The sequence below is a fragment of the Molothrus ater genome, chromosome 3 (assembly GCF_012460135.2).
Source record: "Molothrus ater isolate BHLD 08-10-18 breed brown headed cowbird chromosome 3, BPBGC_Mater_1.1, whole genome shotgun sequence".
In the NCBI taxonomy this organism is placed as follows: Eukaryota; Metazoa; Chordata; class Aves; order Passeriformes; family Icteridae; genus Molothrus; species Molothrus ater.
Window position 1 is genome coordinate 81,597,583 of NC_050480.2, and position 18,288 is coordinate 81,615,870.

The 18,288-nt window shown below is 43.5% G+C and overlaps 2 protein-coding genes across 2 annotated transcripts; one reads left to right on the plus strand and one right to left on the minus strand.

Moving 5' to 3' along the window:
• Positions 1-7,035, minus strand: RPS7 (ribosomal protein S7). The gene is given in 8 exon segments (XM_036379437.2): positions 1-53; positions 55-116; positions 735-885; positions 2,554-2,618; positions 4,205-4,348; positions 5,939-6,010; positions 6,324-6,405; positions 6,943-7,035. Coding segments are annotated over 7 exon segments (606 nt in total). The 5' UTR covers positions 6,399-6,405; positions 6,943-7,035; the 3' UTR covers positions 1-16.
• Positions 7,036-10,351: 3,316 nt separating this feature from the next.
• RNASEH1 (ribonuclease H1) lies at positions 10,352-17,668 on the plus strand. The gene is made up of 8 exons (XM_036381069.2): positions 10,352-10,497; positions 10,579-10,718; positions 11,177-11,380; positions 11,930-12,029; positions 12,305-12,359; positions 13,428-13,512; positions 15,009-15,133; positions 17,202-17,668. The coding sequence occupies exons 1-8, from the start codon at positions 10,388-10,390 to the stop codon at positions 17,286-17,288; spliced, it is 906 nt and encodes a 301-aa protein (XP_036236962.1). The 5' UTR covers positions 10,352-10,387; the 3' UTR covers positions 17,289-17,668.
• The last annotated feature ends 620 nt before the right edge of the window (positions 17,669-18,288 follow it).

The following is an 18,288-nucleotide window of genomic DNA, read 5'->3' on the forward strand; positions in this document are numbered from 1 at the left end:
TTATATGAATAGTTGTTTATTCAGCCATTTTTTGCATTTTACAGCTGGAATTCTGGAAATTCAAACACCACATCTTTGCCTGTGAGCTTCTTGTACACACCAGAAAATGTTTCCACCTGTGAAGACAAATAAATCTTGCTTATACATGCTGTGTAAACAAGTAACTCTAAGTTAACATACTTAAGGTACTATACTATTTGCCAGTCTATCTTCACTCTGAGGCCAATTATTTTCTTCTAGATTAAAGTAGCTGAGATTTACACAAAAGATACATTTCCTCTAGAGTATTTGGGCTCTCTCTGATTTTCAACAATGTGACACCCTAAGAGCTGAGCAGGCCCAAACATAAGCCTCCCATTTCAGAAAAAAAACAAGTGAAGTGCAGGCTTTACTGAGCACATCTGTTTAAGGTCAAAACTAAATGCTTCACTTGAAAAACAACAAAAACATAAACCAACCAACCAACCCCTATTCATACAAAAAAACCCAGTAAAACACTGTCTGGTCCCATGAGGGAACCAATATAGCTACCTTATAATCCAGGGGCTTCGGCAAGTTGAACTAGAGCTTTGGTTCAAAACTGTCTTGCCTCTATTTCAGCACCTTACTCCAAATACAAACCAAAGCATCTCCACACGCCATAAGGCAAGTCTTTTCCTGTATCCCTAAGCAGTCTCTCGGGGATGTCAGAATGCCATCCCCACCTGCATGAGAAAGTGAGTTTTTTTATTTACCTTGTGTTCAACATTGTTCTGTTGTGCTTTGTCCAGATGGACTTTTATAAGCCTGCTGCCGTCCAGTTTCACGCGGATTCTCTTGCCCACGATTTCACTGGGGAAGACCAGGTCCTCAAGAATAGCATCGTGCACTGCAGTAAGTGTACGGCTGAAATGCCACATTTATAGCGTTAAAACACATCCTCTTGGAAAATTTCCAGTTTGACAAGATTTAAATCTTCCATAGCATGCTTTGGCTGAAAATTCAGAGGCGTTTTCTTTCTTTAATGCCACAGTGTGACAATACAGCACTATCAGAGGGCATGCAAAAAGAAAAGATAAATGCTACAGAGTGCAGAAACTTAATGACTGCACAAGAAAAAGTAGCCAGGTTTCTGACCTTCTAGATCACACACTGATTTGTGGTAAGAGCCCCAAAACATACTTCTATTTCTACACGTTTAATAAATATTTAAATCAAAACCAAATTGCTCCATCTACAACTCTGCCAGAGACACTGACTGGAAAAGTTTAAGCGGATAAGTATCCTCAGCTGCAGAGTACATTCATGGGTGACTCAGTTTTGGAAACACTTGATTTCTTCATCTGCCTAAATCCAAGAAGCTTAGAAGACCAATGTAATACAGAAAAAGACTAGCTGGCCAATTGAGTCCATACTTAGAAGACTGTTTGAAATCTACATGTGTGTTCCTGAACTGTCCAGAAGTGAGCCAACACGAGAAAAGGTGGCCCAGGTTATTTTACGTGAGTCTAGATGGATTACTAAGTCTGCAGCATCCTGATCCAGAGTTTCAGGGCAGTATCACTAGTAACTAACACCTGTGTCTACAACAGCACTTCACACCTGCCCACACTGGCATAGCAAAGGGAGACAGACATCCACAACAACACAGCAGCCTGATCTCATTTCAGGCTGAGACAGGGGCAGTCCCGCACACTGGCCTTTCCTCGTGCAGAAAGTGGCAGCGTGCTACTCAGACACAAATGCTAACTTCTCTAACCACCGTGCAGTGCTAGTTTTAAAAGAACACAGGCAGAGTCTTCCAAAGGCAGGACTGCAGCTAGATGAGTATTGTGAAACTGTACTTTTAAAATCCATGCCTGAAGACTTCAAAATACAGTAACACATGACACAGGTATAATACTGGGGGGGCAGGGAGAAGCTACAAGACATGCCACATGTCATAAGGAGGACAAACTTTTAAGACACAGACTTACATAATGATATAGCAACATATAGATGAGGCACTGACATCCACAGAGACGTAGCAGTGTTGCATGTCTAGCAATCCAGTGACTAGATGAGAGCAGGGAGGCCATTTAACACAAATGACTATACTATTGCTATCAAATTCATATCCAGAGGGACTAGTACTCGTACCTACACCCCTCCTCAGCCACTCTCTCCCTCATTGCATCCCCTTCAGTGTGCCAGCCTTGACTTCTGCACACAGTCTAACATGTGATGTGGAAGAGGCTCTTCCTACAACTTGAAAGAAAATAGTTCTTGTCAGCACACTGTGGTAACAGAGACAGGAGGTTGGGCTCCTTAAGCTAGCACTGACAACTAAAAATTTCCAGCTGTAAATAGAAATTGAGTGCTAAGAAATGCAACACAGTGCCCAAAGGTGACCTTTCTACTGAACACTTTAGCAGTCAAATGACAGATATACAAAGCAGTATTTCAAGAAGTAGGAGAAAGGACAAGACCAGCCAATCACTTGAATGACTTCTCAAAAACTCAACTAACCATTTCTTGACTAAACTACCGAGTACAAAAGAAGGCTGTCATACCGCATCAGTGTCATTTACCAACCTTCTCGGACGCTTTTGCTTGTTTTTTGTGCGGCTTTTTCTTGTTGGCTTGGGCAGAATCCTTCTCTGTTAAGGCAAGAGAAGAACAAAAAGGCATTTCTCAGTATCTGGTGGTTACAATGAACTCAGAAATATGCACCTTTTCCCCTCACACTAGAAACCAATGCATGAAAAGCCAAAAAGGTAGACTTAAGTATGCTGAAAGTTACATCATCATTAGAAACTAGAGAACTAGAGTTGCCTGCAGAAGGTGCAGTGCTGTACTGCTGTATTTCTCAATTACTACTCCTGTATTCAGGGCACTGAAATAGAAGACTTGTACTTCATCTCCTCTCTCCAGGAATACAACCACAGTATCTTACTGTGTCTCATGAGCACTGTGAACACACTTCTTTGGGAACAGAAATCCCATGGAATTTTAAACTTCTGTCAGACTGAGCCTCTGGTGCAAACCAGAGTAGTGAGCTGAGTTCCACAGACAGCTAGGTGACATCTGAGATTGAAATGCTAGTTTTAACAGTAAAATCTATTGCACAGTCCAGATCAAATCCCAGCGTAAATATTACCTGTTCCAAAATTAGGATCTAAATGTTAGGTCAGTAAAACTTATTTTCTATTTTCCTACTGCAAGTGTAGACATTTTACAATGTTCTAGATGCAGTTTTAGCCACCTGCAGTATTTTCTACCATCACATCACAGCTTCTCCATAACTGTATTCATGATGTGGCTACCATTACCCAAATTGGGTCATGTCATACTCAAAATCACATGTTCCCTTCTAAAATAGATTACTGAATTGATAAGGAATTCTCAAGGGATTACAGAATCACAGAATCTAAAAAAATCACTGAATATGCTGAGTTGGAAGAGACCGACAAAGACCATCGAGTCCAGCTGCTGGCCCTGCATAGAACATCCCAAGTCACACCATATGCCAGAAAGTATTGCAGAAACACCTCACAGCACTTTGTGCTGTGACCATTTCCTAGGGGAACCTGTTCCAGTGCCCAACCACCCTCTGGGTCAAGAACCTTTAGGTGAAGTGAACCAGAGGCACTTCATTAAAATAAATCCTCTTGGTCATATAAAGACCCAGGGTAAGGTGCTCTGGCTCTAAGAATTGCATTAAAAATTTTCAGCTAGCTTCATTTTAACCAATTTTCCACTCTGCAGACAGGTCCCTAGTTCGTCCAACCCTTAAGTCCTTAAGTACTGCCCAGAGATCCCTCCAACACCTTTTCACCTTAGGTCCTGCCATATATTTAGAACTTGCACAAGTTTTTTTCCCTCCTTTCCTAGTAACTTAAAATTTAAGTGCCTAGATTGTCCAAGTGTAGCAAAGTTCCTATTAATATTTGCTCCCTTTTATTTTAAGCTTTGTGTGTCAAACTTCTTCAGAAGTAAGAGTGGCCAGAAGGTTATATCCTCCATGAAACAACTTTACATCTCACCAAGTTTCCACTGCTGCCAGCTGAAAACATTTTAGCTAACATCCACCAGACACTCATTACATTTCCTGCTGGTACAATGAATTACTATCACTGTTACCTTGAATGGGTAATTCAACACTGACACATGTGGGAGCCTGGACTAGATCACCTCCAGATACACCCTTAAGTCAACATTTTTGTGATTCTAAGGGGTTTTTTACCTGAGCAATGAACACCACATGTTTTCCACTAAATTTCTTCTCCAGCTCCCGAACTAGCCGCACCTGAATCTTCTGGAAGGACTTCAGCTGAGGAACTGGTACAAAGATAATGATGGCTTTTCTGCCACCACCTACTTCAATTTCCTGAAATAAAAGTACAAAGTAAGCATTAGCTGGGGGTTGAAAAGTAATGTTTGGTTTGACCATGAATCCTGAGCGCAGGTATTGATAGTCTTGCTTCTGACTCCGTGGGGCAGGGAGTGCATCAGAGAGCAGTACCTGCCTTAATGCTCTACAGACAAAGCATTGACAGAAAAACTTTTATCAGAGTATTTGTTTCACTGTGGAGGAGTGACTGGGCAATAAATCCCACCACCCCTTTCAGAATCACATCTTCTGAATGGCAAATCCCATTCCTTCTGAAAGGTGAGACTCAGGTGCTAGAACTGCAACTATACTGAATGTTTACTATCCATTCTGCATTTGTGCTAATACAAAGTTTCAAAAATTAGTTGCCTCTAGTGCAGACTCCAGACAAAGTTTAGGGGAACAAATCTCTTAATCTACTGTTTCATGGAAATCACTTTTGTCAGCCACTTGCCTAGGACTGCATCCCTCTTCAATCAAAACATTTGTCACCCCTTCAAATACCAACAGATTACAACACACTAGGACAGGTTACTTCACCCCTGGTTTGTCTCTCCAGTAGTTGAAACCCAAAGTCTGCATAGGCTTACAAGGCACTTCTCCCATAAAACTGGCTGCAGACACATCCTCATTCTCCAACAGAATGGAAGGATGGATTGTTCTTCACCAACTACCTTCTGATATGAGCCAACTCAGATGCCCATGGAAGATTTCTCACAAATAAAATCAAGCAGCTAAGTAAACAGTAAAGACTTTTCTAAAAGCATTTCACTAAGGACAGGTGGCATTGCTGTACTTCCAGAGATGTGGTTTCTTCTGAAGGCCATTCAGCTCATACATGATACATGCTGCTTTCTGCATTGCCAGATTATTTTTAACTTACCTCTAATCAGTCAGGCTCCTGTGTCTGTACAGGTAAGCCTGGGCAAAACCAAAGGCAGCCCAATTAAATTTCTGATTGCAGTGACCTGCTTCATTGCTGCCATCCAGTCTCCCAGGCTGACAAATTCTACTCTAACACTAACTTTCTTTCTCCTTTTCCACTAACTGCTTTCTTCTTTTTCTTTCTTGATGTTTCAGCTGCCAGCATGATCTAAAACTGGAAATGTACAAGGAGGCTAAGCTACACTACCAAGTCAGTCTATTGCCTCAATCCACCTACTAACTGCACATAAGAGATTCAGACAATTTTTTTTTTATGAAGAGTATTGCAGTTTATGTTTCTAAGTTTCTGTAACACCTACTTTTCCAGCCAGTACCTACATGCAAAAAGCCAGTTTCACACCCCAAACCCAGCCTGCAGAGACATAAAGTAGAATCATCGTTGTCAACGCTTTTATTTAACATACTAAATTGCTATTTGGGCTTTTACAGTGACTTTTCAAACTAGTTCCTAGAAAAACACTATTACAGAATCCTACACACTAGCAGCAAATACCAGAAGATAAGCTACAACAGCACAAAACAAAACTATCACAGGCCACAAGGGCTTAAGTCACCATTCACCTAGTACATTAATATCCACAAAAATTAAACATACACAGAACAAGTCACCACCCAGCTCTTAGTGGAGAATGTCCAGCCTACCTTAGCTGCTGTGATGTTCAACTCCCGCAGCTGAGCCTTTAAGTCAGAGTTCATTTCCAACTCCAGCAGAGCCTACAAAAGTGAAGTTGTGGAATAATCCATTACATACACCTCAGTTCATGAGAACACCTGAGACCAAAGTGTGTCCACAGTGCCAAAAAGCAGGTATAAACTTTTAACCACAGCCAGTATCAAAGACTTAACTTCCTGTAAGACACACTAACATCCAACAAGTTTAACGAATGGAAAAAGAGGAGGACTCAGTTCCCAAGTAAAACTAGGAAAGAAAACACGTTGGTAGGATTAACCTCAAAGTTTAGGGTCTGGACAACTATGTCCATAACTTGAAGTGAGTTATCGAAGAGAACAAGGAAAAGCGACGTACCTGGGATATACCAGACTCGAATTCATCTGGCTTTTCGCCATTAGGCTTCACAATCTTGGCGCTAGAGCTGAACATGGCCTTTCTGCAACGCAAAAGAACACTTTGGCTGTCACCAAGCACGTGTCACCTGTTCCAAACACAGCCAGGACTCCCCAATCCGCCTGCGCAGCCACACGTTCCAGAACTAAGCCAGAGGCCGCCCCACGGGCCGGGCCAGCCCCAGCACGCCGCACCAGGGGTGACTACCAGGCCACAGGAAAAGGGTCCCAAGGAGCGCGGGGCCTGCCCACCTCGGGGCCCGCTGCAAGGCCCCGGCAGCCCGGGGAAGCGGCCCCACCAGGCACAGAGCCCCACGAGCGGCTACACGAGCGAGCGGCACTCCCGGGCCTGCTCCCGGCCCCGGCCCCTCCTCCCGCAGGGCGCCGCCGGCCGAGGGAGGAGGGAAACCCCGCCGGCTGGCCACCCCCGGCCCCGGGCGCCCCGGTGGCCATCGGGCCCCGGGCTGGCGGTAATCGGGCGCATCCCGACGCCACGGTGCCGCGGGAAGCTCCGCTCCACTCCCGGCCGCGTATCGCGGCTGCCCCGGCAGGGGAACGGCGGCCCTGGCCCGGGCACCTACCTCGCTCCGCGCCGGCCAGGAAAAGGGAGAGCTCTCGCGAGAGCAGCACAGATCGCGGCCCGGGAAAGCGCTGGCCCCGCCCACCCGAGTGAAGCCAGAGCCGGAAGAAGGGCCGGGCGGGCGCTGGGAGCACACCGCGAATCTGAGGCGGCGAAGCCCGAGCGGACATTTAGGGTCCTGGCGCAGGGGGCGCGGGCTGGCACATGCGCAGTGCCGTGGAGCACGGTGCCCTCCCGTCCCGCCTCAGCCTTTTGCGCTTCTTGCGGCAGGGAGCGAGGGAGGGGCCGGGAGAGCCTTCTCTGCTCGACTCTGTTCCCTCGCTGTTACGCCCGGCCTTCGCCGTGGGCCGCCCCCGCCATTCCTCTCGCAGCAGAACTTTCGGCCTGTGGTGTCGAAATGCCGCTCCTGTGAAAAGCCGCCAGAATGTCGGCCTTGGCACCGCGGTGTGCTCGGTCTGCGCAGCCTGCGGGCGCGGCTCTGCACGCGCCGCCGAGCTCCCTCTCTCCCTCCTTCTCTCTTCTTCTCCCTCCCTCCCGCCAGGGCTGCGCAGGACGGCAGCAGCCACCGCTCGAACAACAGTGGGAGAGTGGATGGTGTTTTTCCTTGCCCTCTCCGTTACACCATTCTACGTTAATTTAGTGCTGTGGGAGTTCACCCTTTCAGGGCGGAAGAGACGTGACGGAGCAGTGCTGGCACAGTCTCCCCCGGCCTGCAGCGAGGCGCTGTGCTGAGAGCCACGGCCAAACCATGCCAGGGAGCGTGCTGGCGTCCCGGGAGTGTGGGCAACCGCCTGCCAGCACAGGGCAGCCTGACTTTGGTTTTTGTTTGCCTCTGTAAACGTGACCTCTCAGTTGCTTCCGCTAAGACAGTGTCCCAGTGATCACAGTTACCAGACTGTTATTAGACTAGAAATAATGCATGAGTCTTCAGCTGTGTTCAGGTACTACTAACTCAAGAACTGTGTTCTGGGGTCAACATACTCTGTCATCAGTGGAAGCACTATTATATACTGTGTTATTATCTAACAAATAACACTTGCACACTGATAAATAGAACAAGCTGTACTTTTTAATTTCGAAAGAAGTGACTTGCACGTTGATTCATGTACAAGTGCCTGGCTATATATCTATCTGAAGTGGAGCTAAAACCATGCCTCAACAAAAAATCCCCATCTTGACATTTCCCTGTTGGCTGATTTAGATTTCTTGTTCAAGGGTAAGTCCCACTTGGAGGCAGGTGTGCAACTTACCTGTCCAGGGATGTTAGGCCCAGGAATGGGGTTCAGAGCACTGGTTCTGTGCTTGGATTCCCTGGATTACTCCAAGAGCAGCCAGCTTAAGCTTGTACAAACACAATTGCTATTACCATGTAATGCTGTGTGTAGTCTCTTACTTTACAAAATGCAATAATGGAGTAATAAACCCTTGTAAACAAAAAACTGACAAAGACAGCAGCATCCCAGACTAAACAACCTTAGCATCTGCAAAATGCAGCCCATCATGTTTTCTAACATTTGTGGACTTTCCACTAAATTTATGGTAGCCAGAAAACTGATTGTTCAGTGCTCATTTTTGTCCCAAGTCACTCTTCTTTCCTAGTATTAATCCAATGAATGGGAAAAACTGTTCAGCTCATACTGATGGCCAGGATTAGTATTTAAAGAGATTTAGTTTGGCTAAACAACAGTGATCAGGACCTGATTGAAGAGTACCAAAAAGAAAAATAACACGGAATCGTCTCCTCAGTCCAGCAGTATGCACTCAGTTTATACTGAGAAGCCACTCATGAGAGGGAGAAAGAGCAGGTGATGTGTGGGTGGATCAAAACATGACTGTTCAGAGCATTAATGAATAAAGATGAGACTATCTGCAGCTTCTGATCTCCACATTGTCAGTGTTAAACAGACCAGGATGATGCACAACAGCAATGAGAAAAAAAGGTGTAGAGAGATGTTTCCTCTTGGACACTGAATTTATGTCAGAAGAAGGATGTAGAGTGATTAATGTGCCTGGTACCCAATAATGCCTGGTACTCAAAATATCTGACAGGTTTTTAAGAACCACTGTGGACCTGTGGTCTTTAAAAGAAGTTGTCACTACAAAGTAATGCAATTAAGAAGGTTCTTATTCCATTCAGTCTCAGAATGGGCATGATGAAGAAGTGGAAAGAACAAATTAGTCAGACATGTAACAGAAGTATCCCAACAGCAATAGGATGCTGTGAGTATATGAAGTCTCATGAATATGTTGGAAAAAGTACAGAAAATAAAGTAATTATATTTTCATACAACCCTGACCAAGTTGTTTCTCAGTTCCACCAAGGCCTGTCAAATACCTAAACTCTTCGGGTTTGGGGTTTTTTTAAGAGAAATGTTATCCAATTAATACACATAGTAATTATGTGTAATGTTCAGCCCATTTGTTGGTTTTGCAACAAGGCAAAATTAATGCCAATGTTTCACATTCTTGGCATTTTACTGGGCCGCCCTTGTAGATCTGGACACAGCACTCTGCAGCTCTGGCACCAGGTGGTCAGCTTTGTCACAGGGATCTGTACTAGAGCTATGAGAGAAGTACAACAGCAGCTTGGATACCTTGGGCTGTTTCTGGAGGTGGCCACAGCAGTGCTCCCATCTTTGCTACTCTGATCTTGTCAGAAGCTGAGGTACTGAATTTGGCACACATCCAGCTCCCAGCTTTGGTCTCCCAGTACATGACAGTCCAGGTGTTAAGAGGATGGTGCCAGACTCTTTTTGGTGGTGTTCAGCAACAGGATGACGGGTAGTGGCCATAAACTAAAACATGAGAAGTTTCACCTCAACATAATGAAGTTTTTTACACTGAGAGTGGGCGCTGCCTGGGGAGGTCGTGGAGTTTCCCTCTCCAGAGCCATTCAAAACCAGGACGTGCTCCTGTGCCACCTGCACCAGCTGACCCTGCCATGGCAGATGATGTTCAGGGGTCCCTCCCAACACTAAGGACCCTGCGATTCTGTGAAGGTGTTTCTCCTCAATCCAGAGGCCACCTCGCCGCAGGGCTCTGCTGGATCACACGCACCTGGAGCCTGGGCAGCAGGATGAGAACCAATTTAACAACCCTGTTCGGTTCCAGCCTCTCGGACGTGCTGAACATGTCAGCGCACCTGAGAGGTCTCCTTTGCCTTTTAGAAATGGGGCTTCCAGAACGAGGTGGCTTGTGCAAAGCCGCTGCGACCTCATGCCCCAAACAACAGCTGATTTAGGTTTTAAAAACACCATTATTGGCGGGGAGAGGGAACAAAACCAACCAAACAAAAAAGCCAATCCGTACAAAAACCTGCGCTGCGGGATTTTCTTGTACTTTGGCCTCTCTGGCGGCCCGTAGGAGGCCCCGGCGCTGCCGTGAGCGCGGCGGCCGCGCAGGCGCAGCGGTGCCGGGGTGGGCGCGGATGGCGGCGGCGCCGTGCGATGCTGCGCTGGCTCGTGGCCGTGCTCAGCCACTCCTGCTTGGTGCCCAGGGCCGGCTCCATGTTCTACGCCGTGCGCAAGGGCCGGCGGACCGGCGTCTACCGCACCTGGTGAGCGAGAAGCAAGGGCCGCGGTGGAGCGGGGAGCCCGCCCGGCCCGGCCTGGCCTCACCGCTGCCCGCTCTGTTGCAGGGCGGAGTGCCAGGAGCAGGTGAACAAGTTCCCCTCCGCCAGCTTCAAGAAGTTCGCCACCGAGAAGGATGCCTGGGCCTTCGTGCGCGCCGGCCTGCCGGGGCCGCAGCAGCAGCCGCAGCAGCAGCCCGAGCCGGCGGGTAGCGCGTCCCGCCGCCGGCAGGGAGGAGGGAGGGGAGGGCGGGGGTCCCGCCGGGGGCTTGGGGCAGGCACGGCGGCTGAGCCGGCGCTGCGGCTGCTGCCGGAACGCGGGCACCGGCCCCTGCTCAGCGCCGTTGCCATGGCCTCCGGACACGGGGATGGATGTGCCAGTGCAGTGAAAGTGTTTCTGTGGGTGTTTGGAGAGCGTTGCTTGCTCTGTGTATGTGTTAAGGTGTAAGGGCCATTGCATGTCTGTTTCTTCTTCGGTTTGACTTAGGATGAAGAATGACTGGAGTATTCTGTTTCTTCTCGGTAATAGTTTGGGGTGGTGGGGTGTCAGATAACGGGCTAACGCTGCTAATAAGAACAACTGTTGTCTTTAGAAGCAGTCATTCCAAATAAAGTAAAATTTTATTCTGCTGAACTTCCTAACTTCCTTTTTTTTTTTTGTTTGCAGAAGCATTTGTTCCTCCAGCTGTAACACAAGAAAATGGTAGTCAGAGAGAGAAACCAGAATTAAATACCATGTGTTGCAGTACATGTAAAAGGCCATATGAACAGTCTACAAATGAAGAGCAGATTGCAAAGCGTGTGAAACATGATGAAGTACACTCAGTGTGCTCAATGCCAACAGTCAGTGAAGATAAGTTTTCATATATGGGTGAGGTCTTTGATCATTCCTTTAATTATTTTCATTTGTTTATTCTCTGTGACAAGCAACAACTGTAACTATTAGAAAACTTATAGGGAGGTTTGTATATGGCAGCATTAGGCCCGTTATTTCTTTTTGAAATGAAAACACGAACCATTATCTGTTTGTTCACATTGTCTTTCAGTGTAATTTTGATTGGTTTTAACTGGTATGAATATATAGCTTAATCGTAGTGTTATAGGTGTGATTTTATGTGTGTCTGGGCTAAAGATTTGATGTAGCTTTGAAGTTTTAAAGAAAACTTGAACTGTAGTGAAAAGTATGGGACTTGGGGCAGAAGTTCTTCTTGAGGCTGATTGGTTTGACTGCAGTGAGGGTGTCAAGCTGCAGTGTGGCTGTGGTGCTCTGCAGTGCTAATTCACATGGCTTCTGCAGTTACCTTTTGGAAGGGCTCTCTGGGGAGGGAAGTTTTGGGGCTTAGTATACTGGCAAACATTTCTTCTATCCTAAGTAGTCAGTGTTTTTGAGGAGGTGCTGATTTTGGTAATTTTTTTGTAGGTGACTTTGCAGTTGTTTATACAGATGGTTGTTGCTCTAGTAATGGACGTAACAGGGCACGTGCTGGAATAGGTGTCTACTGGGGACCAGGCCACCCTTTGTAAGTAGCTCAATGGATTTTTTTTTTAATTAATGTATTCTGTTTGGTTTTTATATGATTTACAATACCAGCCCCCTTTTAAATATGAAGCTCTGTTGTTGAGGCTCATAATGACAGTGTTATGAGACTGAGTCAGGAGATATTGAAGGGAACAGAGAAAGCAGCCTCTCTGGGAAAAATCAACTGGAAATAATATTCTTGTCTTTAATGTCTTTAATTATACACCATTCTGAATACTTGGAAAAACTAATCTACTATTTGTTCTTTGGACACAGAAATACCAGTGAAAGACTTCCTGGACGGCAGACTAATCAAAGAGCAGAAATCCATGTAAGTAGCAAATGTTCTGAAATGCTTCTCCATGTTAGCCTGCAGCTGCACTTTCAGGACTATTTTAGCTCTGGTTTCCAGAAACCAGTATGGAGCTCTAAGAGAAGTATGCAAAATATTCAGAGTTATGACTTCAAAAAATAGTTATCTTCAAGTTTTATTGGTCTTTATTGGCTTTGAACTAGGTAATTCACCTTGAGAATTTCCAAGTGCCACCAAGCACAGCTATTTAAACAGCCTTACATTAGAAAAGTCTCACTCTCAACTCTGTATAGATTCTCTTGCATTTTTAATGTGTGTGTTTCAGACCTTAGAGTGAGGACTGCTGAGTATTGGTTGAGAGTCAGCTTCTTATGATGGCAGGATCAGAGTATCATAATCCTTAGATAAATGTAAAAACCAATTCTAGGCTCCTGACTAACTTCTGTTGACAACAGCCGATTTAGTCTTCTCTTTTAATTTCCTCTTAATTATGGTATTTCTGCTATCCCACACTCCATGTTTGGAGATGAACTGAAATAGGCAACTGATCTGCTTAAAAACTTCAAAGTTCATTTTAGAGGTGGTGTTGGTGTGCCAGTGGTCAGATTTGTCACTGATTTGTCACTTTTCAGTTCTACATCGACACCCAGCCACTTCTGCCTGTAATATTTAAGAGCACTAAAAAAAAAAAAACCCAACTTGTTACAGCATCCAGACTGTTGGAACTGATATGAGTACTTCCTCAAAGTTTTGGAGAAAATGCCTTGGTGTTGACAGAGGTCTTGATAGTTAGAAAATGGGTCAGAGAGCTACTTCTTCAGCACAGAGTTGAACATCAGAATATTACGAGGTTTTGTTTGCTTTTGAAACTTAAGTGCCTGCCTCTTTGCCTGAATCATAAAAAATCAAAATCATCTGTAATACACAATTTTGGGATTCTCTACACTAAAACATGTTGATAACCACTGGTGGAGAGGTTACAGTAATATATGTCATTCTGTGTTAGCATGAGGTACTTCGTTGGTATCTTAATTCCATGTGGCCAAAATCCTTTCTGAACTGTTGTTGTTTTGAAATGTTCTTAAGGCAGCCTGCAAAGCAATAGAGCAAGCCAAGAGTCAAAACATCAAGAAGTTAATAATCTACACTGATAGCAAGTTTACTATTAATGGTAAGTTAATGATTTTCATTTTCCTGATCCTTAAAGACACTGCATGCTTTTCCATTACATAAGACCCACAGAACATTCCTGGAGAGATGAATGTAAGGAAGACAGTGCATAACTTATGGCTGCTTGGGGGAAAACTTCAGAGTATCAGACATTGCCTGCTAACTGCACACTGCACAAAATGGAAGTAGAGTTGAAGCGTCTGTTATAGAAAATGCTGACAGAAGTAACACCAGGATTTGTGTCCTGAGGTGTTCAGTGTGACAAAATCTAGAAAAAAAGTTGTTCATGGATAGGCTGTTAAGGCTGTACTCAGGAAATTACTTGGAAGTTGGTGTGGTAACCTGTAGGGTTTTTGTTGTTTGGCATGTATTGGAGAGGCTGCTTTTAACACACACACACACACACACACACACACACACACACACATCTGTGAAGTACATTCAAGTTCTCTTGCTTCCAAGCTTTTAGGCTACCCTGGAAGAGTAGCCAGAGATATGTGCTCAGATTAAAAGACCTGGAAAACCTAATTTTATTCTCTATAAATACCATATGAAGCAGCCAATAAGACTTAATTTCAGAAAAAAACTTCTTCCTCTTTCCTCAAGATCTTCAGATTTTATTCCTGTGAAAATCTGGAACTGCCTAAGTTTTTTATTTTTGTTTGGTTGGTTATGGGGTTTTCTTTGTTTGTTTTTTATTCAATTTACAAAGGCAGTACATGTTTGTTTGTTTCCAGATCACTTGGGAGATTTGATTTTGTGGGGTTTTTTTGAAATAACATTAAACAAAAACTTAGCACAGCTTATGGTTGAAAATTAAATGTTGTTCTCTTTGTCTTAGTCTCTTTGGTTTTGCTGGCAGTTTCATTTTGCATTTTGGGTCACTGAGGTGCAGATGCCATTCTTGTTTAAGCAAAGGTATTTTGTAGATGTGTCTAGGAATTATTACTTAAAAATGCCAAAGAAGGAGGCTTGTAGTTAAGTACAAGTGGATGTAATTTGGTTTTTAGGAGGTTTTGCATTCAAGACTGGAGATTTCTTGTTTGGTTCAGGTCATGAAAGCAGTAAGGAGGTCTTAAATTGTCCACAGCAGCACAGATATTAAAAAAATAAAAAATCCTTACTTAAGGAGTAATATAGAAAATTCCCTGGTGAGCAGTAGGCTTTGCTTACTGTATCATCAAGCAAATCCTTAGCTTCAGTTTATTGAAGTTTATTTGATACTTTGTGTACAGTGCATATACAAGATTGTAGTCTTTAAATTAAAGATCTGTTTGGAAAAACAGGTATTTAATTTAATGGTTGGGTAATTCAGGTAATAATGAAAAAATACAATCCTGAAAGACAGCATCAGAGAAGCAAACAAAAATTATCTTTTGTCTCCAGTGTTTTTGCCTGAGACTTTGTACAGAGGTAATGTCTTGTTAAAAGGCTGTTGGCTCCATCTTGAGCCTTGCTGACTTCTTTAACTCTTATGGTGATACCCCCTCTGCACAGGTATTACGAGCTGGGTTGACAACTGGAAAACAAATGGCTGGAGAACAAGTTCAGGAGGAAGTGTAATAAACAAAGAAGATTTTCAAAGACTCGATAGTCTAGTAAAAGACATAGAAATTCAGTGGGTAAGTTCCTTGTTTCTTATTCTTAATGACATTTTAAAAATGTTCTGGTAGAAACTTAAAAGTGTGATCATAACTAAGACTTTTGTAGAGCATAGTATTGTACTTCCTTAAGTAAAACTGCAAATACAGAGAAGCTGCTTGTTGTATTTAAAGCAAATTAGCAACATAACTTAGATTCTTGGAACCAGTATTTCATTTATTTAAATTAATATTTGTATTTGTTTCCTGTCTCTTATTACTGCTTAGAAAATGCCTGCAATAATTATTTTTAGTTTCTTAGTGGTGTTAGTAGATGCAATTTCTGTTCCTGGAAATCTAACCTAGAATATAACTGGTTTTTGTGTCATAGCTGAATTTCTGTATTTGCTTTTCAGAACTATTTAGGATGCTGCTTTGTTGGATAACTGAATTACATGAGTGTCTTTAAACTGGGAAAACTAAGTGTGTGTAACCCCAAATAAACCAACTCTAGCTTTCTGTGCCTTAACTGCATTTCTTCTAAGGAAATTTAGTACGAGAAGGTCTTTAAAATTGTTTTGCTCTCTGGTAAAGAAGTAAAACAACTGCTATACAGATATTTCTGGTAGAATGTATTTTTCTGTAACCTCTAATATCACTGCTTAACACTTCAGGGAAATATATTCCTTTGCCTCTTAAATTTTAGCCTAATTATGATATAAGACCACTGATTTGAGAAAATGTGTGTACAGTTGACTTTGGACCTGTAATGGCATGTTTACTCAGCTTCTGTCTTTACTCTGTAGAAAATGGGATCATGTAGATATTTAATGTACAATTTTTTGATGGGAATTTATTGCAGGTATTCATGTTGCTCTGTGTTACAGAGTTGGTGGCTGCAACTTACAGGCTGGTTAGATTTTCTATAGCTACTCCTGTGTTCTATTGAGGAGAAAGCATAAAAATTTAAAGACTAAGTAAGTTCAGCTGTTCTTGGGAATATTTTACATAATTAAAAGATACTCCTTTATGAACAATTCTTAAAACTGAATCTCTTAGAAAAGGTTGGACAAATTTTGTTTCAGGAAGAGTGTATGCACGCAGAGTCCTCCATGGGCTGCAGGCTCATCTCTGCTCCACCGTGGCCTCCTGGGCTGTAAGGGGGACAGGCTGACTGACCATGGTCTGCACCACAGGCTGCAGGGGAATCTCTGCTCAGCTGCCTGGAGCACCTCCTCCTTCAGCACTCACCTTGGTGTCTGCAGAGCTGTTCCTTTCACACATTCTCACTCTTTTCTCTGGCTGTTGTGCTGCATTTTTACCCTTTCTTAAACATGTTTTCACAGAAGAGCCATCAGCTTTGCTGATGGGCTTAACTGTGTTAAACTTTGAGTCCCTATCGGAGCTGTCTGGATCTGGCTCTCTCTCACGTAGGGGCGCTGCTCATGTCTTTTCACAGAATCCACACCTACAGCTCCCCACGTGGTACCAAAACCTTGCCATGTAAATCTAATGTCACTTCACACCCACTTCATGCTTATTCCCTCTCTGATCTTGTCAAATGGCAAGCTTGATTTTCTTCCTCACCTTCCTACTCCACCCTTGCTTCTGACAAGGATGGGTTTAGGGTATAAAGTTTTTTTCAGTTCCTGATTAATGGATAGACAATTAACACATCTGAAAATTGAGAGGATCTTTTGATATCCTATATATGTATCCTAAGTGAGTGCTGTAAGTACCAAGGCCTTAAGTGGAATAGAGGACTTTGGCTTTTGGGGAAAGATCAACTCAGTTTAACCACTGAATGCAGAAAGGTGGGAATTTTGAATTGGAGCGGTTGTCTGTATTTCTTAAAGGATAGGTTATCTGGTCCTTATGCTTTTAATTAATTCCCATAAAGATGATATCCACAGTTTGACAAGAGTTTCCCTAGAGGAAGAGAGACAATGAAAATCTCTGGGAAGAAAACCTAAGGGCTAAATATTAGGTGTGGACCTCTGAGGAGGTGCTCCTGTACTATCAGTGACAGAGCATTGCTTTATCAAATTTCATGTATCTACTTTATTCCTGGTTTCTTCCATGTCTAAACTGATATATTTTGTCCTGACAGATGCATATTCCTGGTCATGCTGGCTTCCAAGGAAATGAAGAAGCTGATAGACTAGCAAGAGAAGGAGCTTGTAAACCACAGTGCTGATGGCCTGGGACTAGAGACTGTTGCACTGGGAGAAAAGGGCCTAACATGACAGCAACAACTTGAACTGCTGTAATTGTTTTGGAATTGAACTTTGAGCTGTACTTCTTTCTGGCCTGAAGCACTAAATATAAACCAACTTCTGGGAAGGAAAACCCCACATTTTCTTCTGTTGCATTTGTTTTATGATTGAGACAATATTTAGTTGATGATACTGAGTATTTGTTTTTTCTCCATCTATTGGAAAGGCTGTGGTCAGTGCTTTTAGCTGTCTTGTGTACTTATGAACTCACCTTACAGACAGGCTTCTGAAGAAGTAATTTGAAATCAAAGTGTTCTGTATTTTCCTCTTAAAGAAATAAATTTGGTTTTTTTTGTTTTTTTTTTTTTTGTGCAGAGGTATTTTTTGGGGTTGGTTGATTTGGTAGGAGGTCACCACCTAACAGAGATGTCCATTTGTTCGCTCTGGCAATCTGGTACTGGCAATAACTGCTCTAAGATGGGCCTGTAACACTGAGAGCTGTGTGTGCCTCACAGTGTCAGCTACAGCACCAGTAGCTTTCTTTTATCATGTTGTTTTGCGGGCTAGCATGAACTAAGAAAAAGCCAGGTTACAAGAAAACTTGAACAATGAATTTTTACTGTTCTCTCTACCTGAATCATGTCCAAGCTCTTCGTCTCTGGCTTTCTGTTTTCATTAAGTTTTTTTATGCTGGTTCTTGTTAGCATTGTTAGTTTCTCTTCAGTGTTATCCCAAAGGTAGAAATGGATATTTCATCTGAAACGGGACTAGAAGATAAGCTTCTCCATACTGTCCAGCTCTAAAGGGTTTGACTTCGTTTTGTCAAGTCAATATGAGATTAATGGAATGGCTAATGTGCACTTGAATTGGAGAGTAATTACCAGTAATCAAAATGGGTTTATTTTCTATGCAAGAGTACAGGAAAAGCAAACAGATTTGTTGTGCTATCTGTGTCAACTTTTCTGTATGGTACCTTTGCAC

Bases quoted from the DNA above. Each gene is read 5' to 3' on its own strand.
- RNASEH1 (XM_036381069.2), top strand. From the start codon at position 10,388: ATGCTGCGCTGGCTCGTGGCCGTGCTCAGCCACTCCTGCTTGGTGCCC. The intron at 10,719-11,176 runs GTAGCGCGTCCC...TTTTGTTTGCAG, and splicing joins GCAGCAGCCCGAGCCGGCGG to AAGCATTTGTTCCTCCAGCT. The intron at 12,360-13,427 runs GTAAGTAGCAAA...AATGTTCTTAAG, and splicing joins ATCAAAGAGCAGAAATCCAT to GCAGCCTGCAAAGCAATAGA.